At 40.2% G+C, this 26,932-nt stretch overlaps 1 protein-coding gene across 9 annotated transcripts in view; it reads left to right on the top strand.

The window, feature by feature from the left end:
- Nucleotides 1-18,744, top strand: part of rapgef2b (Rap guanine nucleotide exchange factor 2b) — a 114,514-nt gene extending 95,770 nt beyond the window's left edge. For 4 of the 9 annotated variants that reach the window (XM_039648693.2, XM_039648691.2, XM_039648699.2 and 1 more), the window contains 19 exons: nucleotides 217-381; nucleotides 464-571; nucleotides 671-874; nucleotides 1,760-1,868; nucleotides 2,050-2,326; nucleotides 2,406-2,563; nucleotides 2,953-2,967; nucleotides 3,542-3,782; nucleotides 3,891-4,277; nucleotides 4,363-4,574; nucleotides 4,808-4,931; nucleotides 5,343-5,366; nucleotides 6,243-6,466; nucleotides 6,804-6,974; nucleotides 7,069-7,218; nucleotides 10,809-11,010; nucleotides 12,551-13,002; nucleotides 13,691-14,042; nucleotides 16,506-18,744. In XM_039648693.2, the coding sequence (XP_039504627.2) occupies nucleotides 217-381; nucleotides 464-571; nucleotides 671-874; nucleotides 1,760-1,868; nucleotides 2,050-2,326; nucleotides 2,406-2,563; nucleotides 2,953-2,967; nucleotides 3,542-3,782; nucleotides 3,891-4,277; nucleotides 4,363-4,574; nucleotides 4,808-4,931; nucleotides 5,343-5,366; nucleotides 6,243-6,466; nucleotides 6,804-6,974; nucleotides 7,069-7,218; nucleotides 10,809-11,010; nucleotides 12,551-13,002; nucleotides 13,691-14,016 (3,549 nt within the window). In that variant the 3' untranslated portion in view covers nucleotides 14,017-14,042; nucleotides 16,506-18,744. The remainder of the gene's footprint in view (nucleotides 1-216; nucleotides 382-463; nucleotides 572-670; nucleotides 875-1,759; nucleotides 1,869-2,049; nucleotides 2,327-2,405; nucleotides 2,564-2,952; nucleotides 2,968-3,541; nucleotides 3,783-3,890; nucleotides 4,278-4,362; nucleotides 4,575-4,807; nucleotides 4,932-5,342; nucleotides 5,367-6,242; nucleotides 6,467-6,803; nucleotides 6,975-7,068; nucleotides 7,219-10,808; nucleotides 11,011-12,550; nucleotides 13,003-13,690; nucleotides 14,043-16,505) is intronic. The other 5 variants (XM_039648695.2, XM_039648692.2, XM_039648697.2 and 2 more) reach the window with 4 other exon arrangements.
- Nucleotides 18,745-26,932: the final 8,188 nt, after the last annotated feature.

Genomic DNA, 26,932 nt, shown 5'->3' with positions numbered 1-26,932 from the left:
TTGATTCCTAAACATGGAAATGTGCTTAGTACAGTAGAAGCATATGACTGAATATCGAATATATTTTACAAGTCCAATATCTTACTGATTGGAGCTGAGGAAACTTTGACCAACAGCAATGATACTGACTCATAGTTCTTCTGATTAACCCTCACATAAGAGAGTAAAAATGCATTGCTTTGACATCCATTTAAAGAGCATATTTGATTTTTACAGGGCACACCAGAGCGTCTTACCATGCACCTTGTAGAAGAGCACTCGGTGGTGGACCCCACCTACATCGAGGACTTCCTGCTTACCTACCGCACCTTCCTGCCAAGCCCCATGGTGGTGGGCAAGAAACTGTTGGAGTGGTTCCATGACCCCAGCCTCAGGGACAAGGTACATAGACAGACTTGTCCAAAGATTTAAACCAATCAGTTCTCGATGAGATGTATGATTTGGTAACCTCACATTTCGTCAGGTTACACGGGTAGTCTTGCTGTGGGTAAACAATCACTTCAACGACTTTGAGGGTGACCTCGCAATGACACATTTTCTTGAGGAGTTCGAGTACAATCTGGAGAGAGAGGTCAGTTGTGTGCAATAAAACCTTAAATTCATTTGTGATCTTCAGCTTTGTGCCTGAGTTGACTGCAAAAATCTCATGTAATGCCTTTCTTTGAACCAGAAAATGTGTGGGCACCTAAGACTGTTAAACATAGCATGTGCTGCCAAAGCTAAACTGCGGGTGGTGACCCTGACAAAACCCTCGAGGGAAGCCCCCCTGGCCTTCACCCTGTTGGGGGGTTCAGAGAAGGGCTTTCGCATTTTCATTGACAGCGTGGAGTCAGGCAGCAAAGCTGCAGAGGCCGGCCTTAAAAGAGGAGATCAGGTAATGTCACACCAGCACCATGCATGATCTGATGTAGGCTACAGAAATAGTTGTTAAATTGACACCGTAATAGCAACTTGCTGTGGCATTAGCAGCAGTAATCGTGCTGTGCGACTGGAAGTAGAAAACATTGTGTGAGAGCATTTGTAATTGGCATTGTCACCAGGTTAAAGCGGAGTTAGTTAAAGCACTGAAAGCATACTAATAAATCATAAAGAAAAAGAGCACAAATGATTTTGTTTCCATTTAGTCTGACTTTCAAACACAGTAGTACATATACATTTCAGCCTCTTAACTTGTTCTGTTGTCTAAATGTCTTCACACAAGCGGAAAATGTGATTTCGGATGAATTGAATGTCACACTGTTTCTTTTGACCTTCACTCAGTGCAGTATTTGGCTCATAAAGCTGTTTAATGAGTTGCTATCTATGTGCCCTCCGAACCACACAAGGATTGTTGATTGTTCTGAATTCTAATCAGCTGATACATAGCCCTTTTTGAGATTATTGACAATAACCGTGTCCGCTTAGCCAATTAAAAGACGTGGTACTTTCCCCTTGGATCAGTCAACAGCTTTGGATAAATCGGTAAACAATTTGATTTTAAGTGTAATTTGAGTAAATATTGTATAGAATAAGTTTACATTTATTTTGTATAATTGGTAACAAGGGGACATACACCAAATACTGGGGGTGGGGCGGGGAAGCTTGTAAACAGACACCCATGGTCACCATTTAAAAAAAAAAAAAGGTGTCTATGACAAAATCAACAAGTGTGCATGTTCAAAAGCTAAAAAGTGGGCAGAGCATTGTTTTAAATGTATTTATCAACTGGCTCAGCTGCAATATTGATTGAGACCTTGGATTTCCATCTTTTTTTCCCCAGATACTAGAGGTAAATGGGCAAAACTTTGAAAATGTGCCGCTATCCAAAGTCAACGAGATTCTCAAAAACAACACGCACCTGTCCATTACTGTGAAAACCAATCTCTTAGGTAAGTTACACTGGCTAAAATTACCACAGCTGCACAGACAAAATGCTTCCTCTAAAAATTGCCAGTCATCCCTCCTCTTGCAGTAGGGGAAAATGTAGTTGCTTTTGAAATACTATTTGCTCTTTGAAAATGTCAGATGGCATTGCTAACTCTTTCTTTGTGCCGTGTCCTGTACTCTTAGTGTTTAAGGAGCTACTGGCCAGGCCTGACCAGGACCAGGAGCAAGAACAGGAGGAGGAGCCAGACAGGAAAAACGGGGCTCCTCACATCCCTAAAATTGGGGACATTAAGAAAGCCAGTCGTTACTCCATCCCTGACTTGGCTGTGGATGTTGAGCAGGTCATGGGTCTTGAGAAAGCTAGCAAAAAAGCCAAGGCCAACACCGTAGGTGGCAGAAACAAGCTGAAGAAGATCTTCGACAAGACACTGACCAGTATTCTTCCACCCAAACCTTACAAGTAAGATGAGCTTGATGTAAGAAAGCTCTCTTGGTGATTTGGTTCACTGCAGATTATAACTCTTCTGGTTTGTTCACAGTGACGTTGGGGTGGGACAGTCTCAGGATGACAGTATTGTAGGGCTTAAGCAGTCAAAGCAGATCCCTCCTGCTCTTCCTGTCAGTGGAAACCTTTCATCAAGCAACCCTGACCTGCTGCAGTCACACCATCGCATACTCGACTTCAACAACCAACCTGGTAAGATGCTTAATGTGGTTTCACAAAGTAGGATATGTTATTGTATCAACATTCTTTTTGGTTCTGGGGAAAAAAAATCTTAGTACCCACTCAGATCTTAGTGATAGGTGTTAGAGTTAGTTAGGCTGTGGTATTAGGTTGGGCTTAAGTGGTGAACAGTATTCAACAATCTTTTCCCTAGGGATAGAATTTAGCCAATATTCATTTGTACTTCCAGGTTAGACAACCTCTTTAAGAGAGAACAGACTTTGACTTAGTAAATAAAGATATTTGCAATAAATATACTTGAACTTTCTATCAGGGCATCTACAGAACATTTCACAGAAGTTTAATCTCAATACATGCATATTTAATAAGATGTTCATGTTGTCCTGAATGTCCTCTTTCAGAAGCAGTGCCTATAAGTAAGTATTTGACATTCTCCCGTCAGAGGTTAGGTTCCTTAACTACTCTCGTTTTTCTAATCACAATCATCTTCAGGGCATTATCTGCTCAATTTTAACATTGAGTTTGCTATATTAAGTTCTTTGTAGCACCGTTTGTTGCAACTCAATCAGGTCTTAATCTGTGAACACTTTGCATTTGGTGGGATTCATCGAAATTCTTAAGTTAATTGACTCTTATTGACTGATTAATGTTGCTGAATGGGATTGATTGACATTCAAAGTTGATTTGTTTGCTTGGTGTGAAGGTGTCTTATGCACCAAGAAGCTTCTGGTGATGGGTTAAGGTTGAACACAGTGGGGCTAGTGGTTCATGTAGAGATAATGCATAAATTGATTACATTGATCAATAGATTCGGATTCGGACTTACTGTGACATATGGTCATTTGGGAATGTAAAATGATCGTGGGGAACACATACGTAATGGACTTCCAGCCAGATAAAGATTGACACTTGGGTCTTGATTATTGAAATGTATAAGTGCGTGGGCCGGAGTCCTTTCCTCTGTTTTTTTAATTAATTTATTTATTTTAGACATGTCAGACCAGGTATTGCGAGTGTTCAAGGCAGACCAGCAAAGTCGGTACATCATGATTGGGAAGGACACCACAGCAAAAGAAGTTGTAGCTCAGGCCATTCGAGAGTTTGCCTTGACTGCTGCCGCTGAAGCCTATTCGTTGTGCGAGGTGTCAGTCACTCCTGAGGGCGTTATCAAGCAGCGGCGACTTCCTGAACAACTCTCCAAACTGGCCGACAGGATCCAGCTGAGTGGCAGGTGCTGCCATTTTGTTCAATTTCTGAAGTATTTCCTTTTCAGAGGAAAATCACTTAAGACACCTGTTGATCTCTCCTCTCATTGGCCTATTCTCCATTGAACTTGTAGGTACTACCTGAAAAGCAACATGGAGACAGAGACGCTGTGCTCGGATGAAGATGCCCAGGAACTGCTACGGGAGAGCCATATCAGCTTGCTGCAGCTCAGCACGGTGGAAGTGGCGACCCAGCTGTCCATGCGCGCCTTCGAGTTGTTCTGTGCCATTGAGCCCACCGAGTACATTGATGACCTGTTTAAGCTGAAAACTCGCCTTACCGGGCCCCCCAGCCTCAAGCTCTTTGAGGAAGCCATCAATCGGGAGACCTTCTGGGTGGCCACGGAAGTGGTGCGTGAGCCCAACCAGCTCAAACGCATGAAGATCATCAAGCACTTCATTAAAATTGCACTGCATTGCCGCGAGTGCAAGAACTTCAACTCCATGTTTGCCATTATCAGGTAAAATGAGTCTTGAAAATGTAGGGTTAAATTAAAGGCCCTTTTTGGTGTATCAAATAACAATGGCGTTGTGCGTCTTTTCCAGTGGTCTGAATTTGGCCCCGGTGTCCAGGCTGAGAGGCACATGGGAGAAGTTGCCCAGTAAATATGAGAAGCTGTTTAGTGATCTTCAAGACCTATTTGATCCCTCCAGGAATATGGCAAAGTACCGGAACCTTCTTAACAGCCAGAACCTGCAGCCACCCATTATCCCTCTCTTCCCTGTAATCAAGAAGGATCTCACCTTCCTGCATGAAGGTAAGATAGTTCTCACTGATGTAGGTGATGACATCATTTATTATTGAACGTCACTTAGTTTTGGTTTTGAGAATTTGTCAGTAATAGTAAATAAAGAGATTGTGTGTCAGATATTCCATGAAAAGCACCTTCAACTCTGCATTTTCTTGAAAGTTTGTTTCTTCAACATTATACGTTGGTTTACCTGAGGGGAAAATGCATGATATCAGCCCTTTCTTTGTTGCTAACTCTAGGAAATGACTCGAAGGTGGACGGTTTGGTGAACTTTGAGAAGCTGCGGATGATTGCTAAAGAAATCAGACACGTAGGCCGGATGGCAGCTGTAAACATGGACCCAGCTCTGATGTTCAGAACCAGGTGAGTGCCTTCTTGATTTGACTGCTACAATGACTTCTTTGCCTTTCTTCCAGACTGGACTCTTCACACCACTGAGTAGCTTTTAGTGCCCACTCACTGCGATGTGTACAGCTCTCACCTCACGCTTCCACGCACAGGCGTTTTACTAAGGTTTTTTGAAGTGTTTGTGTTGTTTACGTACAGGAGAGTTGTTAAACCATTGTGTATGTTACTCTTTGTCTGCATTATTGTCAGAGAAGTTATTGTCTCTCTTTTGGTCTCTGGTGCACCTCACCTTGGTACCCTTGGTCTGTTTCTCCTCATCTAAGTGTGTCTCCCTCTCTTTCTCTCAATGGCTTTCTCTCTTCCCCATTTCTCTCTTCGTCCACCCTCTCTGCCCCACGCTTCACTATTCATGGCTCTCCCTTACAGGAAGAAGAAATGGAGGAGTTTAGGGTGAGTATGGTGAACTCTCACCTTTGGCCTCATGCGTGCCCCCTCCTTTAATTTGGGCTGGCTCCTCACCATCCTTTATTTTTATTTATTTTTTCTGGTTCATTTGAGAATGCTTCTGCTCTGACGGATCCCATCCAAGCATTTGACCACCATCACTTTTGCTACTCAGGGTCATTGAATAAACTCACCTCATTTCTAAAAGACATCCTAATGTTTCTGTTGTATTACCACCGTAGATTTTGAATGTTTCACAAACATGACCCCCACCAGTATGCATGAATTTATTTACAGTTGTTCGGTTCCTGCTCATTTAATAATTTGATGTCCCATGATCCATTTTTAGCAAAAGTGATTTAACGTGCCCCTTCCAGCTAAACTACTTACCATAGCTGCACGCCTTTTACTAAGTATTTGCAGTGTTGTGTTTTTATTTTATTTATTAATTGCTTTTTAATTATTTTCTTTAGTCATTATTTAAAAAATATAATTATTAGTTTAAACTAAGATTGTGTTTGGATGCAAACCCTGCCTTTTATAAGACCTTTTTTGAGCGTGTTAAATCCTTTAAGCATAAAAGAAATGGTTCAGTGCCTTTGCTCAGAAATTTAAAAATATATACTTGACCAAAAATAATGGAAATCATCATTGATTCTTCCTAAAAGAGTTTTAGTTCGATACTTCTGTCGTTTTTATAACATGGCATTTTAACTGCCTGATTGGCTGAGATGTGAAATGCATGGGTTGTACTAAAGCTGCAAGGAATGAAACTTTCTGCATGTCAAAAAGACTGAGGGACTGCATCTGATCCTGCATCAGCATGCTACACACTATTAAAGTCCGACTGCACCTTTAACTCTAATGTGTGTGTGTGTTTAGGTCACTCAGCCAGGGCAGTGCCAATGCGGCTGTCCTGGATGTAACCCAGACAGGCGGGCACAAAAAGCGGGTCAGACGGAGTTCCTTTCTCAATGCCAAGAAGCTGTACGAGGATGCACAGATGGCACGCAAGGTCAAACAATACCTTTCCAACCTCACCCTGGAGACAAACGAAGAGAGCCTGCAGACACTTTCAATGCAGTGTGAGCCCTCAATCAACACATGTGAGTAGGGTGCAAGCACGCACACACAAATACCAATAGGAGAAAAACAATAGCACGTGAAGAACAACACACAACGAACATTTTTTTATCACACATTAAAATGCTGAATACCCCACAGTGTGTTGGTCATAAGTACAATTTTTTAAAAATAAAATTATAATGCAAAATACATTTTAATGGCCAGTAAGAAGCATCTATAGTGAGTGAGTACATTCTTCCACCATTCATTCACCATTAGTAGTTATTTTGGACATTAGTGGGTTATTCTTTGAATTCATCTGTATGTTGTTGTTATGTCCTCAATATCACATACAAATAGATTATTTGTATTTCTCAGTGCCGAAGAGTTCCGGGGACCGGAAGAGACCTGACACGTCGCCCGTGGTCGCACGGGCCGCCATCCACCAGCGCCAGCAGCTTCAGAAAGCCAACCAGGCGCTTCAAGTGCCTGCCGTTGCCCTCTACCCATCTCGCAAGAAAGTGCCGGTCAAAGACCTACCGCCGTTTGGTAAGACCACATCATTTTTATACTTGAACGCAATCAGATCCTCCAATATATATTTACGGTTATCATAAGGCTCTGTCTTATTGTGTTTGCACAGGCACAAGCTCACCGCAGTCTCTAAAGAAGATACTGTCCCTTTCAGAGGAGGCAGGAGAGAGACACAAGAAACAGACAGAGGACAGTGTGTCCAACAGCTCCTCACAGCTGTCATCTCCTCCCACATCTCCTCACAGCTCACCTAAGAAAGGTATGGAGTCAGACACACTATGGCATTTGGTATATGTTGTTTTTCTTCAACCTCTGGTTTCGCACACTCAATTTACTCTCCCCTATTGACTTATTGGTGAACTGTGGAATCAGAGCTCTGTGGTTGGCATGCAGTGAAATATATTGTAAGACAGCATGTTCCCTGACCACTGGCAGGCGGTTTATTTCTCTGATATCTGGCGCCCCTTAGTGCCAACATGTTTTCATAGCTTATTTAATATGTTGATACTGCCATCTTGTGGAAAAGAGATCACACATACTATAGTATGCCACGGTTGATATGTTCTAGTGCTGTTATTGTAAAATATCTTGGAAGAACACTGCTTGTCTTCGATTTCAGAGTTACAGATGCACGACTTTCCATCTTTCCTTTTGAATATGTATCACATAACATTTCTGTCTCTCATTACTCAACTGTTTTGCCCCTATATTCAGCCATCACTGCTATAAGAAGCCATGGTATGAGGGGTTTTTCCTCCTTCTGTAGAAAATCACCAACAGGTAACAGGGCCTAGATGCAGATTTAGCCTGAGAGAGTTCACACAAACATCATTATTGTAGTGTCTCAAAATGTAGTGAACTGCCTACTTAACTCATCATTCATTAGAGATACACTGCTGTTCAAAAGTTTGGTGTCTGTAAGATTTTTTTAAATGCTTTGAAAGAATTTTCTTACCACCAATGCTGCATTTATTTGATCAAACGTTGAGTAATTTTGAGTGATGTTCTGAAATATATAAAAGAACTGTTTTCAATTGTTATATTATTTCTTTTGACTGCAAAGCTGAATTTTCAGCAGGCATTACTTAATTCCTCAGTATCACATGATCCTTCAGAAATCATTCTAATATGCAAATTTTGTGCAATTTAGAAACAAAAAAAAAACAGCATTGATTTAAAATAAAAATCTTCATACATTTATGCATGTCTTAACTGTCAATTTGAAGGCTTTCTGAATAAAATTTCATTTACTGACCCCAGACTTTTGAACAGTAGTGTATGTTTGACTTGAACGATTCAGAACCTGTCCAAAATGTTGTCTAGTTTGGCAGCTCACTTAGTATTGTTACACTGCCAATGAGATGTTTTGTTTTCAGTCCAGACTTTCCCTAAGATAATCCAGTGGCGTGATTGGCATAATCAGTAACATTTGTGTCCAAACTTTTAGTAGTATTATCAAAAATGAATGTGTTTATTGTGTTATATAGTCCAGTGTCAGTTGGAGGTTTGTACAACTAAAGATTTTATACATTTAAAAATATCAGAAATACCATCATATGTGTATTCTGACTTTTGAGTGATCTCTCTCACCAAGTCTAGACAATGTTTTTGCTGCTTTCTTTCTTGCTATCTTTCTTTTTTGCTCCTAGCTGACTGAAAAAGGCTAGTGCTGTAACTGTATGTGTGTGTGTGTGTGTGTGTAGAGCCCAAGCTTCTCTGCAACTGAAATAACTGCCTGGTTTTGATTAGCTAGGGAAAATAGCCTTAGATGCTGACATGGCATTAAATAAAACAATCTATCTATCTATTGATTAGCTAGGTTAAGAAATGGGCGTTTTGGCAGTAATGCTTTGCTCTGGCTTTAGTGTAGAATTATATGGGTTTTTTTGTACAGTTATTTAATGTAGAGTAGTCTCAGTACATAAAAGATCTACAGTACTTGTGTACCTGTTGTGTTGTGCATTTTTATGAGTTGAACCTTCTCGGACACCCTGAATATAACTTCTTCTATCTTGCACTATTATTATCATCAGTTTCACCATGTTGTAAGCTGTAAGTCGTATCTTCTGTGGGAAAGGTTCAATTCTGTTTTGCAATTGTTAGTTACTTATTTCAACTAATGACTTTGTAACCATTCAGTGTAGCCATATTATGTGAACACTCACATAATAAGTCATATATTTTCAGTAACTCTTTTTTTTTTTTCAGTAACATTTTTAAGACACTTCTGACAGCAAAAAAAAAGGGGTTATAAATGTACTTCTTTCTTTAGGAAGTCGTTTGAAATTGTAATACTCAATATTTTTGTGTGCTATTGTTGTAGAGTTGTACACTTAACATTAACATCAAACTCATAATCAGTTTTACAAATCACCTGTACATGGTTTGCAGGAAGGTTAATCTTTAGAGCTTGGAACAAACCCTATTAAAGAGCATATTGCAGGTAAAAAAAAAATCGAAATTTATAGATAACCTTGTATGAAAATACCATATGAAAAGTTAATGCAGGATTTAAAATGTTTTAAAACAACATAAGGACACTAATTTAGAAGATAAAGTGAGCGTTTCTTGGACTGCTAGTAAAAACGGCTTTTTTTTTCAACGTCGCGTCATTTGACGTCATAGCAGGGAGCCGCAGCCTCGGCTCAGTGAGAGCAGGCTGGTGTTCAGTGAGAGCGCTCGTCAGTCAGTGTGCTTTCGTTAGTTTTTGCATTTTAATTTATCATCGTCATGGTAAATATTGTGTTTGTGGAGATTGCAAAAACTCCAGCCTGTCAGGACTTCAAGATCGAGTCCACAAGTTTCCATTACAATAAAAGTGACTGTGCTATATAGCCTATCTTTCGTTCCTGGTGCGGTTTGAGCAGGTGAAGAGACGGGATTTCTCCTCTCGGCTCGGAAAACACGGTCGTGTGTAGCGTTCACTTCAGATCAAATGATTAGCATCCCGGCAATATGATGGAGTTCAACATGGTATGCCGAAGCATATTGATCGTCGTATACTACCAATGGCATCAAATAGTGTTATATAGGTAACTTAGTCATGTCATGCCCTAAATAAAACTTGTAATTGAAAAACAAAATTGGTTGTTTAAATACTCAAACCTTTAATGTTCTGTTTATGTTATAACCAAGGTGAAAAATATGTATTAAAAATTTACCCGAGTATAGCCTATGCTTTTAGTAGCCTATAGAAATATACTCAAGTAAAGTTTTTATACATTTAATAGTATATAAATCTACCCTAAACATACTAATGTCTGCTGGCCTGTTATAGGATCATAATAATCTGTACAATATTGTGAGCACAGTGTATATCGTTAGCGAACGTGTATACTATAAGCACGTCTCTCACCTAAAAGGCACCTGTCCTGTTCTCCACTGGTTCTCCTCACATCACAGCTCAATTTTTCTCTGACCATTCTGTCTGACATTATCCTGGCCTGTCCCTGATCTCTTTAGCATAGCAGGCTCATAACTTTATGGCTTGATCCGTCATACGAGTATTTCCTCAGCGTCCGAAATGTCATTGCGATTCATTGTTTTCCTGTTGTGTGAATCGACCGCTCTCCCGCTCATTGCGTCACGCCCGCCACGCCCATTTTCAGACGCGGAAGTAAAATTTTCTCACAAAAACGACTACAGAAGCTTCTGTGGCGTGTTTATACGTATATTTTAAAGAAAATCTAGTTCCTACATTGTTTTTCTATGCATTGACTCGTTGGGTCCTCTAACCTGCAATATGCCCTTTAAAGTGAAAAGAGGCAGTTATAGACTGGAGTACCACAGGGGTCTGTATTAGGGCCAAACTGTTTCCTGATCATTTTGTTCTGTGTACTCATTCACCAGGTTATGGACGAGCTGGTGATTACCTGTCAGACTCTGGCCACAGTGAGATCTCCTCACGCTCCAGTCTGGTGAGCACATCCTCCCTGGACATGGGGCAAGATGAACGCAGGCAGCGGTATGCAGGAATAGCTGTAGAGGGCCATGTTAGTGGTCACCGGCTAGAGCGCAGGGCGACAGCTGACCCTGATCAGTACAGCTTGGGGTAAACAACTCTCTTTACTTTCTCATCTAATTGGTGTGCTGCATGAATGACTAGTTAATTGGCCTTTAGGAAACCTGGGTCAGACCCCAATCAGACTAATTTCTCATACGATATTTACAGTATTTATAACTAGGTCATCATATCACAGTAGAATGGATACATTGTTCTTGAAATAAAAAATAAAAAAAATGCTGCATAGTATTAAAAGTGTGGGTAAACCAAAAGATTTAAAGAGTGAAACCAATGCAATACGCTGATTTCATGCAGCCGCCATTTTGATATCGAAAGCAAGGCTCTGGTGGGAAGTATCCCAGAAGTACAGATAGACAACAATGCCTTGGACTACCAACCTGAAGCTGCTGCCGCGATTTACAATATTGGATGTTAATATCCAGTATAGGATATGTATGTAGTTTGTTCCTGCTTCTTTTTTTTTACATTCTGAATTATATATATATATTTTTAAAATTAATTTCACTGTATATAGTGTAAAGTATGAAAGAAATGTATGTACATTTTTAGAATAACTAATTTCTACATTAAACACAACAATACGCCATCGCGTTTGCGACTCTCTTATGATTAAAGGCAACACTTCTGGTTTTCTTCCTACCGGAGCCATTTCAAAATGGCTGCTACGTGAAATCAGCGTATGGAGTAGACCATATGAATGTGTATTAAAAGGGATTACTTTTCCAAAGTGTTTTATAATGCTCACTGGAAATACCAATACCACATCAAAATATCAAAGAAGAGGTCTAGATCAGGGCTTGCGGAGTTGCAGAGTTTTGTTTCAACCCTAGTTAAAGGGACACTATGCAGGAATCCCGTTTTTACCAAACAGTGACCCCTAGAGTCGCTGCGGAGTACTTGAATTTAACGTTACTGTCGTAAATTCCACTCACACAGAGCGTGACATGACGTGTTACATAGTATACAATTAGGGTGACCAACTGTCCTCTTTTCATATAAAAATATAACAATTTTCTATCCATACAGAGGAGGCATAACCTACTTTAAATGTATTAAAATTAATAAGGTATCTTTGAGTAAACATCGAGTATAATTTGAGTTGGCCCATGTGTTTGCTGGGCCGAGTGTCCTAGTTTTTGGTAATCAAAATATAAATGAGAATTTTCATGAGATTAAATACATAGATCCAACAACTATCCCCATGAACTTTAATGATCTGGTGGGAGAAGTTTTGCCAAGTGTGTCAGAGGTTCTGGGTTCTAATCCCTACTAGTTGTGTAATTTATTTTCCTCATCAAAACCGATTGTTTATTAGTGGTTGAATTTCAAGCAGGGAAGACGGCCACCATTCAACCCGAAAGAAGTCATATAACCATTTCAATAACTCTGAAGCTGTTCAGTTAAGCTACAAGAAACTGCATATAATCCCTTTAAATGTGTTGGAGCAGGGTTGGGACTAAAGTCATCAACCTTACTAATCGACAAGTCTCTTAATGGACAAAGTTGACCATCATGACCTGGCAATGTATTATTAATATTACTATACTAAACCCTTTTCTTTTTTCAGGTCCTACTCATCCATGCAGGACTGCCGGGGTCTGTATGCCGGTGCCACCGTGCTGTCTTCCCCCAGCTCAGAGGAGCTTACCCAGGACCAGGGTGACCGGGTGTCTCTCGACGCTGCTGATTCTGGTCGTGGCAGCTGGACTTCATGTTCCAGCGGCTCGCATGACAACATTCAGACCATGCAACAGGGGCGTAGCTGGGAGGCGTTGGCAGAGGGGGCTGGGCTGTGGGGAAGCAGGGGGAGCTGGGCGTCCGCCTGCTCTTCTTCGTCCTCAGCGGCATGTTGGGGCGAGGACTCTGAGGGCGACACAGGTACCATCAAGCGAAGAGGAGGGAGGGATGTGACCACAGACCCAGAGACCAGCAGCATCACCTCCACCGGTTCAGAAGAGTCCCGGCAGCACAGCAGACGCCCTTCGCCCATCACGGCGGGAAACACCAAGGCTGTGATCAGTAAGAATCGACACGTGAACCTGGTTTAAAGGGATAGTTCACCCAAAAATGACAGTTATCTTAAAATTTACTCACCCTCAAGCCGTATGCTCTTATTTTTTCTCATAGAAAGCAACATGAGAAGCATTACACATTTTTTGTCCATTCAGTAACATTTAGCTTCACAATGGACAAAAAAAAATCTTCCATAAAATTAGCTGAAAAACTGAAAATCAAATATGGTGCCTTTCATGCCAGGTTGTATATTAAAATTTAATGTCAAACTTTATGTGTGGTGCCATATTTGACTTGAAAGATCTGTTGGGAGAAAGATTTTCATTTTTGGGTAACTATTGCTTTAAGAGTAACTACACCAAGTTCTATATCCTTTCCTATGTGATGTGTGTTTCAATGCTTTAAAAGCTGAAGTTGTAATCTTTGCATGAAAAGGCTGAAACCATATTCCCAATGATCAAACATACATCTGAAGATGAAACAGTTTGAGAAATACAGTATATGAACAATAAGCATTCACAAACTCACTTTAATGACTTAATTGTCATGTCGAACGCTACAAGGTGGAACAACACAGACCACCTACAAAAACAATCCTTCCTGAATCTAGTGCATGTCTGCATGTGTCCATCCGCGTGTGTGAGAAGCGTTACGGGTATTAAACGGAACTGTGGTGTCCGTCTCCTCCCCCCAGCACGGAAGGACGGCCGTTACCGGGACCCTCCGCCCACGCCGCCGGGATACACGGCTCTGACCATCACAGACGTGACCGAGGGCACGGCTCACTCAGGCAGGAGACCCCCGGACTACACCACCGCCTTGCAGCGCTCCCGCCTTGTCACGCATTCCCCCGACTCCCAGCAGCCCCCGGCTGCGGGAAAACCCATCCACTCGCCGGACCCCCGGGGCCGAGAAGAGGAGGAGGCAGAGGAGGTGGAAGAGGAGGGTGAGTGCTTGTCTCCCAAACTCAGAGCTCAGAGGAGGAGAGGTCCACACACAGCAGTTCCCCCCAGGCCATGAGTTACATACACCACCCCAGCAGGAAGGTAAAACATCCCAAACTCCAGTTACTTCCACTCTCGCACACTCACACACTTCTACGCACACGAGTCACGGTCTCTGCATGCCAGGAGGACAGCTCCTTCACCTGCCCACCATCACCAACCACCAACGCATCTCACACAGTGCATGCGTCGCCACGGAGACAGCCTGCCCCCCGTCGCCGTGGCAACATCCCAGTCATTGCTCCCCGCTCACCCATCAGTGCTCACAGGAAAATCACTAGACCTGCCATCATAAACGCTTGAACACATGATAGAACCTGAAGTCTTGTTTGTGTTGTCAGATAGCACATCAAATCTTGTTAGTACTTATCAGCACAAAGATCCTGAAGTGAGATGTCATTTTATTAAAGGGGGGGTTGACTGCTTTTTTTCTCTGCATGATTGTATTTATGGGGTGCAATATAACATGTATTCGTGGTTTTTCTTTTTTTTAAAGGCTTATTTTTCATAAACTTCACCTTTATTGTCAGCCGCGCTCCGCTCTCCTCTGTCCTCGAACGAGCGGTTGACTTCCTGATTCTATGAAACCACTCCCTCAGAAACAGGCAGTGGGCTCAGATTGGTTAGTTTGGGCTGGTGTGTTGTGATTGGCTAAACTGGAAGGTTAACGCTCATTACCTTTATGGGCGAAACGCGCATGTCATGAGCTCCGGTCCAGATGTAAATATGTGTCGAACTGCGGTATCAGTTTGAGGCAGAATCAGACCGAGAAATCCGCGATGAAGAGAGTCAAACAGAACCTCACTCAACACACACGGCTCTTACTAAACGTTACGTTTCTGAATGATAATTTGCTACATTTTTTAACTTTATACACTTTTGTTTTACACAATAGCATCTGACTGGCAACAATAGCAACTGACTCTGGCTACTAATGTTAAACACAAACAGCGTTGGCAAGTTTACGTTCTTGATCAAATCGAAAATAACGTCATAAAGCACATGAAAAATACATTTACAACATTAGTACTTATACAAAATTCAGGTCCATAATGTTTGTACGCGTTTGTCGTAGACACAAAATTGCACAACTAGTAGCCTGGTGGCTATGAAGCCAGCGCTGGCATTTGAAAAAAATAAAACACAAGGCTACATCTGGAATTATACACGCAAATACATTTAAAATGATTAAGTCTTAGCCTACTTACAGGTTGTGGTCCAACAACTGCTGCCTCTGCTTTTAAAGTTGGAACTGCTTCATGTTTTAGTAACAGTTTCTTGTTGAATCCGGAACTCGTGGAGATTCTGGAAGCTGTCTTCCGTAAAATGCGCAGCACAGAGAGCTAGATTACGATCGTCATTTTCAGGCACATAAATTGTATCCATTGTTGAGGAAGTATAGCGTCCGTGGGAAGCTCGAACACAGACGACCTGACAGCTGGGTGAACACAACACACTCAACGTGCCGCAGAAATAGGCGCATGCCCTTTTTTGCATATTCCGGAGGGAGGGTTGATGCAAATGTGTGGGTTAGTGACGTCTAAAACCCAGCTGTAGTCCCAATCGAGTCGTTTTTGTAGGCGTTTACGCTTCCTGGTTTTTAAAAGACGATATCTCTGCTTACACTGAACTTTCAGCGCTGCAACTTTGCAGATACTGTTCATGCACAGCAACATTACACACTATTTAAAATGAAAAAAAGTGAAATCGCAATCAACCCCCCCTTTAATTTTCACAACAGTAGTCCTTTTTTGTTTGTATTAAAATAAGTATTTCCTGTCCTGTCATGTTTGAACACATTGTGACTTTGTTCCAAACCAAAGTGCGTTTCGTATAGACAGCATTTTTAGACATCATCAAAGATTATGCTGCCTTACATTTTGACCGAAATCAAAAGCAGTTATACATGTAATCTTTGTAGTTGACTAAGGTAATCCCAGAATGGATGTGTAGTTAAGCAAATCATAGATTATTCATTTATAATTGAGTGTAGATTGTGTGTATTGGAAGTACAGTGAGTATATACACAATCTTGGAAAAGAAATTATAGTTATATATTAATTTAACAGTTTAGATTGTTGATTAGAGGAGTCACTTATAAGTGATTGTTAATGTGTCGCCACTCACGTTAAGCATTTCAAATTAGTCACCATTTTAGTATTCCATTATTTGGCTTGCTTATGTCCTTAACATAAGGATCGTTTTGTGTTGTAGTGGTAACTTTTTGCCATGTCGAATTCCAGGTGAAGACAATAGTTTTATTCCCAGTCTTGTACCTTTGCTTATACTTCCAAAAGGTAACATGCACGGAACTGCATTTGTATCCGTTTCCTGCGAATGCAATGCAAGAAATGCAAAGTATGCGACACCAAAGGTAGTCTCTGTGGATATAATGAGAAATCACATTGTGTGTCACCAACAACGGTTCACTTGGGTTTGGAACAGAGCCTATGTGTAAGAGACTGTGTCTCTGATGCTCACAGATCTTCTCTCTTCTCCCTCCAGAGGATGAACAGGTGTCCGCTGTTTGAAAGGGGACGACACTGGGTTTTATACGGATGCTGCGTTGACTGATGGCCCATATCAGGCCTTCACAGGTCAGACAGACAGACCATCCAGTCTACATCTTGCCGGCACTGCCTCTCTCCCTCCTCAATGATGGATTCTTCTCCCTGCCCTGCCTTAATGCAATGGGGGGTTTGATGCCCTGCATGCTAAAAATACTGTGAAGAAAGGAGGCGAGCAAAAAAAAATAACTTATTTGGCACTTTGGAGATTGGAAATATGAACTGAACTGAACTGAAACTCGAACACAGCGCTTCGACATTCACACACAAGAAACAAACTACTGTTAACGGTTGTCTTCAGACAATTTACTCTTTCCTTCTGCTTAAAGGTCACACTAACGTGTTTAGTAGTTCCCCTCAGCACTTTTTTTAAACTGTTTTTAAGGTGTAAACAGATGCACACCATCAGCGTTTCAATCTCCTGATTCTGGACATGCAGTTTGGATGGCTAAAAAGGCTTGACTACAACTTATCACATCATATCTGTGTGGTTTAGCATTGCAGTATTATATTTGCTGGAGCACAGCTTGAAGGACACCTCTTCTACTGGCTGACTACATCATGATGGAGTTCACATTGATCATTGACAAACGTAGCACACCAATTTAATAAGGATGGCGCTTTGTGAGAGGAAACGATTCTAAGTTAAGCCTTAGTGGGTGGTTTCATCGGTTCTAAAGCAGTGAGAAAGTATGAATGAAAAGCTCTGACTGAACAAATCTACATCTGTGGGTAATCCAGCCGCCAAAGTCCTTTTAAAAGTGAACCAGTTCAGTTGCAGGAAGCTTTTAGTGGTGGAGAGGAAATGTACACATTCATATTACAGTTTTACCAGTTCAGCGTCTCTAAAAACTGAAATTGAAGCAGAATTCTAGAGTTGTGTCTCAAGCGCCCCCTGTTGGTAAAGGTGAGAACTGAAGGCTACTCAGGCAAATAGGGTCATCCTATTCGGGTGCTACTTCCTTCCTCTCATTAAGTGATGCCATTAAGGAGGTGTGTGTGAAAAACAGTGTTTTTGGTGTTGTTTTTCTTTGAGGATTCAAGTTGTGCATGTTTCTCCTGGAGTGGGCCTTGATCTAAACACCACCGCTGCACAAACAGCTTCCACAATCACTCACGGGAGCTGAACTGAAACGTGCTTTTGAGACTCCGGTGGGCCGGAAACACGCAAACCCACCCGAATCCTGCCAGCCAGAGCAGAGCAGAGCTGAACCGGTGGGAGCACGTCACTTTCATTCTTTTATTTTAATCACTGAGTTAAACTGATCACATTGATCAGTAGTTAGAAACAATAGACTTGAGAAGAAGAAAAAGAAGTTTGCAGTGTTTTCAACTGTATCCTGTAACATCACTACTTCAGTGTTTCTTTCTCTAGTTCGTTTGTAGGTTTTTGTTTGTTTGTTTTCTTTTTTTTTTTTTTGCCCCCACACTTTTTTTCTTTTCTTTTTTTTTAGTAATGGTTGCGGATACAGTTGTTAATAGCAACACATTTGTAACAGTAAATATATCGACCATCTGCTTCCACTTAATTATTATTATTATTTTTATTTTTTTTTAGTAAATATTCACGTTTTGGCAAGCCAAAATGAGTCGCTTGTTTTGCAAAATAAGTTGCACAAATTGTACAAGCATAAATAAACAAGGTAAATAGTAGTAGGTAGCTGTTCTGCTACTCTGTTCGATTTGTGATGTCAAGTGAGACGTGTACATTTAGCTGGTGAAGATTCACTCTTTTTTTGACTACTTTTACCTGTACGTCTTTTACAAAGACAATTGGTGGAGTATGTATTTGTTCTTTTTTTGTGTGTCTTTTTGTTTTGTATTTTTAATACAATAATTGTAAATATTGGTTATATTTTTGTTGAATTGTAGAAACGTATGATGTTTATGCCTCAACATCCAGTTTATTTGATGCTGGGAATCATGAAATTCGACAAAAAATTAATCAACTTAATTTTTAAAAGCACATAATTATTATTATTATTGCTCTTTTTTTGTTTAGTTGGTCCTGCATTAAGTTTTTTTTTGTTTGTTTGTTTTCAAACATTGTTTTAAATGACCTCTGGCACCATCTAGTGTTTGCACAAGAGAAAACTTGGAAGTAACTTGAAATGTGTATCTCATACTTTTCTAACTGACAAATGTATGTTGGGGTTAATAAAAGACATCCATATCTATCGGCTGTTCAACACTTTCATTTTTTTAGTGTTTCTTCAGAGATTTTGACTGGCTGAACTGGATAAGGTGGATCATTTCATATTATTGAGCTTAATGTATGGTGAAACTGAGCTGCTGTAGCATACTGTAGTCTATCACATTATACACTGGCTGAAAAAGCCCTTACCTCCACAGGCTCTCCTCAGGGCAGTGTCCTTTCACCTTTGCTTTTTATTTTATATACAGGTGACTGTAGGAGTAAGTATGAGAATAGGCACTGTGTAAAATTTGCAGATGATACTGTTATAGTGAGTCTTCTAAATAATGATGAGGATCTAGTTGATTTTATCGCGTGGTGTGAAACCTTTTATCTGTCTATTAACGTCTCCAAGACAAAGGATATGATAATCGATTTTCGTAGATTACAGCACAATGTCTCACAAATTGTTATTCAGAACTTGAATGTTGAGACAGTAGACGAATACAAATATTTAGAAACCATCATTGACAGCAAATTATCTTTTGAGAGCAACACAGTTGGTCGCCCAAAAGGCCCAACAGAGACTTTTCTTCTTGAGGAAGATGAAGACATTCAGCGTATATAGGACTGTGATGACTTATAACATCAGTCTTGACACTTTATATTGTGGTGTGGTACAGTGGCCTTTCAATGATCAATAAGCCTAAGCTAGCTAGGCTGGTTAATGTTGCGGCTAAGGTGGTTATACAACAGATATACAGGTATGATAAATGTTCAGGACCATATGCCAAGGCTGTGGATTAGTTACTTACAGGTAGGCTTAATAATGCTGTAAATAATGTTAAGTTTCTCGCACAAACCGATCGTTTCTCTTTATAAGACTACAATCGTCCGGAGCCACCACTGGTATTAATTTTGCTTTGCCAATATTTTTTGACTCCCTAAGTGACGCTATCCATTGACCAAGCATTATATAAATCACCAAGGATCACAGTTTCAGCTAAAAATCTTTTTGCTGTTCTACTGAAGAAAAAAGGTCAGATACTGTACATCTTGGATGGCCTGAGGGTGAGTTGATTTCCATTACACAAGAGTAGATGTTAAAAATGTATGCTGATTTGTACTCGGCTTTCGCCAAGATAAGCAAAACTAAGACGTAGCTTTACAGTAAATTATGCTTCTCCATCCATTTAGCAGATTGCAGTGATTTTTTTTTTTTTTTTTTCCTTATCTGAAAGTGTAACATTTACATTAACATTCTTCAGGCATCCCAAGTTCGAGCCCTGGCTTGTGGACCTTTCCTGATCCCATCCCCCTTCTCTCTACAACTTCACTTTCTGTCAACTAACTCTCCGGTCACAATAAAGGCAAAAACACCAGAAATATCTCTATTCTCTATAGATTGTTACAACACCGCTGCCATGGCCAATCAAACAGGGCTTGTGCTTGCAGTCCTGGCTGTCTGTCTTCCGTTTGCTCTAAATGCTTCAGGTAAGACATTATTAAATTACATGATTCATAGTACATTGCAGAATGCTTCGACTAAGATTCAGTTGATCTTTCAGCTTTAGCCTTTTTTTTATCCAGCAAATGATTGAAAAATGTCAATGCTGTTTGGTGTAATTCAGAGATTAATTCAGAGTTCACTGATAACAATGGACTGGAGTGGTGATGGCGCAGTAAGACATATGCCTTTGGTGTGAGAGACCCAGGTTCGAATCCACTGTGAGACACCAATGTGTCCCTGAGCAAGACTCCTAACCCCTAGTTGCTCCAGAGGTGTGTGACCTCTGACATATATAGCAATTGTAAGTTGCTTTGATTAAAAGCTTCAGCTAAATGCATAAATGTAAATATAGATTCATGGGTGTGTGTGTGTGTGTGTGTGTGTGTCTGCATCAACGACCTTAGGACCTTATATGATGTGCCAGATGCTCTCCTGTTCTGCTTCACACACAGAAGTGACACAGGAACCAAGCCAGAGTCCTCCTGCTCTCCAGCTGTAACACACATTCATTAATGACTAAATCACTGTCCTAATTAGCAGCACACTGTCTCATTAATCACATCGTCTCTGCAGAGCCCATTTACAAACACATGACTGCATGCTACCTGCTTTATTAAAGACATGAACTGTGACAGTTGATATTTAAACCCATAAACCAAATCCAACATAAGTACAGCCATATATATATATATATATACAGTATATATTAATTATTTAAATGTACACAGATTGTAAATATCTGTTGGGTTTCTACTTTTCCATTATAAAGTTAATGATAAAGCAGGGAACTGAAGTCTGAGACCACAAGCGATTGCTTGGGGTCCATGAATCATTTGATTTTTTTTTTTTTTTTTTTTTTTGGGTTGTCAAAATTAAAGGAGAACTCTGGCGAACAATGAACCTTTGGTCTAATAAAACATCGGTACCGAGTCAATCGTTCTCTGAGTTTTGTTTTCATGATAATCGAATGTAAAGAGTTTTATCTCTAAAAAAAACTGTTTTGCGTATAATGCTAGTAATGGGGGCATTGACTAAGTAAAAAGAAATCGTTATACCACTAACAAGGCTCAAAATAGCCCCACACTAACACAGTAACATAATGAGGCTCCATACTGTCATGCAAAACGAAGCATTGAGAACTTTGTAAGTGTACAGACCGTTTAATAAGAAGATACTTTATGAAGACAGTTTACTTCGTGTATACAGACAGGAGCCATCTTAAAAAATAGTCTCGTCAAACCACGAACGTCGTGCTGAGTGAGCTGAACTGTATGAAGTTCAGCGAACTTCTGAACTGTATGAACGGCGTACGGGGATCGACTTATCGAGACTATTTTTTAAGATGGCTCCTGTCTGTATACGCGAAGTGAACTGTCTTCATAAAGTATCTTCTTATTAAACGGTCTGTACACTTACAAAGTTCTCAATGCTTCGTTTTGCATGACAGTATGGAGCCTCATTATGTTACTGTGTTAGTGTGGGGCTATTTTGAGCCTTGTTAGTGGTATAAACTAGCGATTTCTTTTTACTTAGTCAATGCCCCCATTACATTATACGCTAAACAGTTTTTAGAGATAAAACTCTTTACATTCGATTAGCATGAAAACAAATCTCAGAGAACGGTTGACTATGTACCAATGTTTTATTAGACCAGGTTCATTGTTCGCCTATGTTTTATTAGACCAAAGGTTCATTGTCAACAATACTTTCTTTAAACATTTTCCGATTGACATACTAATGTTTAATTTTCCTTTCTAAAAACTAGTCAGGAATCGTGAGATTAATCATCATTATTTAATTATATTGATAGCCCTGGTTTTAAACAGTAAGAAATAATAATAATAGAATTCTAAAGGTTTATACATAATAGCAGGTAAGGCCAAATGACAAAACATAATAATACTAATAAAAATATGTAACATTTGAATATAAAAAGAATGTATTAAGGAAGGGAAGGGAGTCTCTCACAAAAGAATCATCATATTGTGGGGTCCTTGGCAGTTTGAAATCTCCTTTTTAATTCAACTCTTTTCATGGCTCTTTTAATTTTTTTTTTTCTTTTTTTTTTTTTTGCAGCTACACAATAGACAGATAGTGGACTTTTTGTGATTGTTATCATTCACTTGTCTTATTTTTCACTTTTCCAATCTGACCAGCCGTCCTTCCCCTTGGTGTGTTTGATGGACGGACAACTGCCTGAAAGTGAGCTTCAGATGACAAAACAGAAAACCTTCAGAGAGTAGAAGCTGGCAGCAGTGACAAACCTTTCAGCTGTGGTAAGATTCAACCTTTTCCTTTTGGATGTCATCTAGTAAGAGCCTTCATTTTTATTTAACACGCACAATAAAAAATAAACAAAAACTGGAATGTGTTTACACATTTCTTTTACAGACAACGCATTCTCACCCCAAGGCGTCACCTTTGACCATGCTTCAATATTTGACGTTTTAGGCGCCCTTTAGCGTCACTTACATGACGCGATCCTACGGCGTCATGTAACTGACGCTAAAGGGCGCCTAAAGCGTCAGATATTGAAGCATGTCCAAATGCTTCCCAAGGCGTCAGTTAAGTGACACCTTGGGGGTGAGAATGGGCTGTTACAGAAAGTATGGGTTGTATCCCATTTTATAATAGTTAACAAATGAGAAACATCACAAGCTGGAAGAGAAAGACACTACATTGTAAATTAATAAATCTGCATACATTGTAGGTAGCCTATACAAAAATGGACTAATACCTACTAGTTCTCCTTTTTATTTCTTATAGTGTTTTTAAACATATTTTGATGAATATAAAGTCTGCTTTACATTACTATTTCCTGCAGATCAGTTGTGTACCTCACATATCTCCCCTCTTGGTGGTGCCTCTGCTCCACTAGAAATGGAGGTGAAGTTTGCAGTTTATAAACTACTTACTTGAGAAGTCGGGGGATGATTAATTGTTTCCAAATAAATGCAAGGCTGTAAGGGGAAAAAAGTTGCTGGATCAAAAAGCAAGGACTTCTTGTGCTCCCAGATGACTCGCAGGCAGCAAGGTGTTTGTGTGTAACAGTGCGTGCATATGCAGAGTGTTTGTTTTTGACACTTTTAAAGGTTATCTAATTTTAAAGGTTATTTGTTCTATGTACCAGCTGTGCAAGCACCAATCAAATGCAACTCTGCATTTAATATTTTTGAAAGTCCACCTTTTACTTCCGCGTGCTCTAAATTCTTTCCAAGACAGTTCTTCTTAGTGACCATCTCCATGCCCTTTTATAGCAGTGACTTGAAATGAAATATTGAAAACGAGACATTAAACAGGTCACCTTTAGACTTTCAAACTTCCACTTTTCAAGTAAAACCAGGTGACATCACACCAGATGGTCTTTCCAAACTAAATCTGGCGGATTTGTTCCTGGAAATTGAAGACTCAAGAGAGTCTTAAGTGTGATTTCAAAGGCTGCTGTTGTGTGTAAGCTGAGGACATTTCTGATAGGTGAGGAATGTCACAGTCAGGTCTCCTGAATCGTGCGCAAAGTTTTTTGAAAGTATGAGCACCCTTAACAAACCTATCTCGGCTTTAGTCAGGATGATCATGAGCTTCACTAAGGTCAGAGTTTAAATGTACCCCAATTATTTTTCCATGCCAGTCTGTAATTGTGCTATCAACTAGGGCTATTTCAGGTCAGCTTGAACCATTGATTGATTTAAAAAGATGTATTTAATTTTAGTTTAACTCAATGATAAAGAGTACTGTATACACACATTTCTATGCCCTCTAAATTATGATCAACAAGGAAAATGGTATATTAGAGACCCAAACTAAGCAAAAATATGCAATTTGCTGCAGTTGTTATTTATATGGTCAAAAATATGAAATTGTGATAGCTTGTAATGTGATTCAGTTTTGTTTTATTTGTCACGGTTCTTATAGAAAAAGCCTGGAATACAACTTTTGCATAGAGTTGCAGTCTGGATGAGTCGACGCTAGTCACTTCAAAATTTTAAATTGTGATGTTTCTGTGTTTTTGTTTTTTTTCTGAGTTTTTTGTGTTCAGAAAGATTTTCAAGTGTGGTAGCATTTGGTCCTCGGTCTTGTATGTTCTCATCCTTTAGCGTCACATAGAACACTATATGACAAAACAGCGCTATACTACGCACATGGCACCCTTTATCGTTAATATAACCCAAGGCGTCATAAATCCTTTAGCGTAATATGAGACTACAGCCCATTCTCACCCCCAAGGCGTCACTTAACTGACGCCTTGGGAAGCATTTGGACATGCTTCAATATCTGACGCTTTAGGCGCCCTTTAGCGTCAGTTATGACTCCCTAGGATCGCGTGTACCCTACCCCCACCCCACACCTAAACCTAACCGCGTCCTCTAACTGACGCTTTCCTTTAGCGTCAGTTAGATGACGCCGTAGGATCGCGTCATGTAAGTGACGCTAAAGGGCGCCTAAAACGTCAAATATTGAAGCATGGTCAAAGGTGACGCCTTGGGGTGAGAATGCGTTGGAGACTACCCTACCCCACACCTAAACCTACCCTATCGTTATATTAACGATAACGGGTGCCATGTGCGTAGTATAGCGCCTTTTTGTCATATAGCGTCACCTATATGACGCTAAAGGATGAGAATGCATTGAATGTATCCTGTATGATGCCCAGTTTCTCCCATGTCCTAACTACACGCGACGCGACGCCGCGACACGCGATAAAAGGTATCTTTTCCATGTTAATCAGAGTTTTTGTCCTAACCAGACGCGACGGCGACAGAATGAAGAAATTACACTGGTTATGAGTACACATCATTTATTTTTAGTTAAAAATAGGTCACTGTGCCACAAGCGATAACGGATAATTTACCTCAGATTTTGAAAGCATGTAATATCGTTCAAAATGAATTCTATGCAAACATACGACTGTACTTCATAACAAAATTAGTCAATGAGTATATTTTGTTAATCTTTTGATTTTTAATAATGTTATTTCTTGATTTGATTATGTCCTTACCCATATTCAATGTGAGTGTGGGCCAACAGTGCGCTTTCACAGAGAGACTCAGCTCAAACCATAGGCTCACACGCTGTTCTGAATGTTCGGCATCTCACAGTCGCGTCGCGTCTCGTGTGGACAGACACACTTGCTGTCGCTGGAATTTTATCGCGTCGCGTGTAGTTAGGACACGGTGTTAGTGTTTTAAAATCTGTTCGTATTTTAAAAGTGGTGTAGGGTATTCCATCTTTAAGATGCGAAATGAACCAGATTATATGTTGATAATCTAAATTATAATCTAAATCTAAATAAATAATCTAAATTAAGTCTAATTGAGCATTTCTGAATGGATACCAGGATGTGGTTCTCCATACAGCACTGATTTAGATGAAGCAAACTCCATCAGATACACCTAGAAAAGAAGTTCCACTTTAAATGAGAGTGCTTTAACAAAGTGAAATTTTACATTTATTCATTTAGCTGACGCTTTCATCCAAACCGACTTTCAATTGCTATATATGTCAGAGGTCGCACGCCTCTGGAGCAACTGGGGGTTAAGCATCTTGCTCAGGGACACATTGGTGTCTTGCAGTGGATTCGAACCCAGCTCTCTCACACACCAAAGGCATGTGTCTTATCCACTGCGCCATCACCACCCATGAAAGTTCTTTAACAAATTTGAGCTTCCCATATCTACGTGTAGATCTAATGCTTTGAAATATGTCAGAATTATTTATTGTGCAATCAACTGTGTACATTGTATTCGACCTGAAAAATGACTACTGATAACCTCATACAAAGAGCAAAGAACATGCAGTGATGCTCTTTCCAGGATGGCTTTCCAGCCATTTGAAATGAAGCATAATGTTCCATTTCCTATGCAGTAAGAGTCACTTTTAGAGCCGTTCTCCCCTGGCCTCACGAAATTAAACCTGCTTTTCATTTAGAGTGCTGCACAGAGAATGATGTGATTCATCTTGTCAACCATTTAAAGAGCGCAGGAGAGCACAAGATAGGTGCATTAGTCAACCCTTCTCCCCCAAACTGCGGCTCCTTGGGCAGATGTACTTTCCAGCTACTGGAAAACAGCAAGAGACATAATTAATACTTAATAGAGCATTGTGGACGAGAAACTGCAACATCTACAGACAAAAGAGCTTGATGTGTAAGGTCAGCAGACCGAGCTATCCTTCATCTTCTTGTGTGCATGAGATGGAGACTAAGGTGCTGAAATGTCCAAACCTTTCTCTCACCTTTACACCAGACACGTTACATCGATATCAGCCACTGTGGATATTGATGTACACCTCTGTGAAACTGTACAGGCTGTGTTCTGTGTTTTAACCCATGAGGAAATGACATTTACTGCAGATGCTAAAAGCAGCGCTGGTGTTGTTATTCTCTCTGACAATCCATGACTAGAAGTAGGGCCAGAAAACTCAAAGACATGTGACGATCCTGAGCAAACAGAACTTGTGAGGGAAGCTCCATCAGAGGGGAGCAGCAGAACTGGGCTGTGACTGAGAATGTTGAAGTGGTCCGGGGGGACATTAGTATTCAAATGCCTAACCCTACAGCCATCTGCTGGACCAAGGATTAGAGCACTTGCTTGTTTGTTCTATGTTTTATTAACAGCAGTATATTATTTGTTTTGGGGATTTACTATATAGAAGATACATTTAATGCCATATATATTCTTGAGAAATCTTTAAAAATTATAATACAGTAGAGGTCTTCACAGGT

Source organism: Pimephales promelas, chromosome 9, assembly GCF_988280905.1.
Source record: "Pimephales promelas chromosome 9, fPimPro1.hap1.1, whole genome shotgun sequence".
Lineage (NCBI taxonomy): Eukaryota > Metazoa > Chordata > Actinopteri > Cypriniformes > Leuciscidae > Pimephales > Pimephales promelas.
This window is presented reverse-complemented; position numbering and strand designations above follow the sequence as displayed.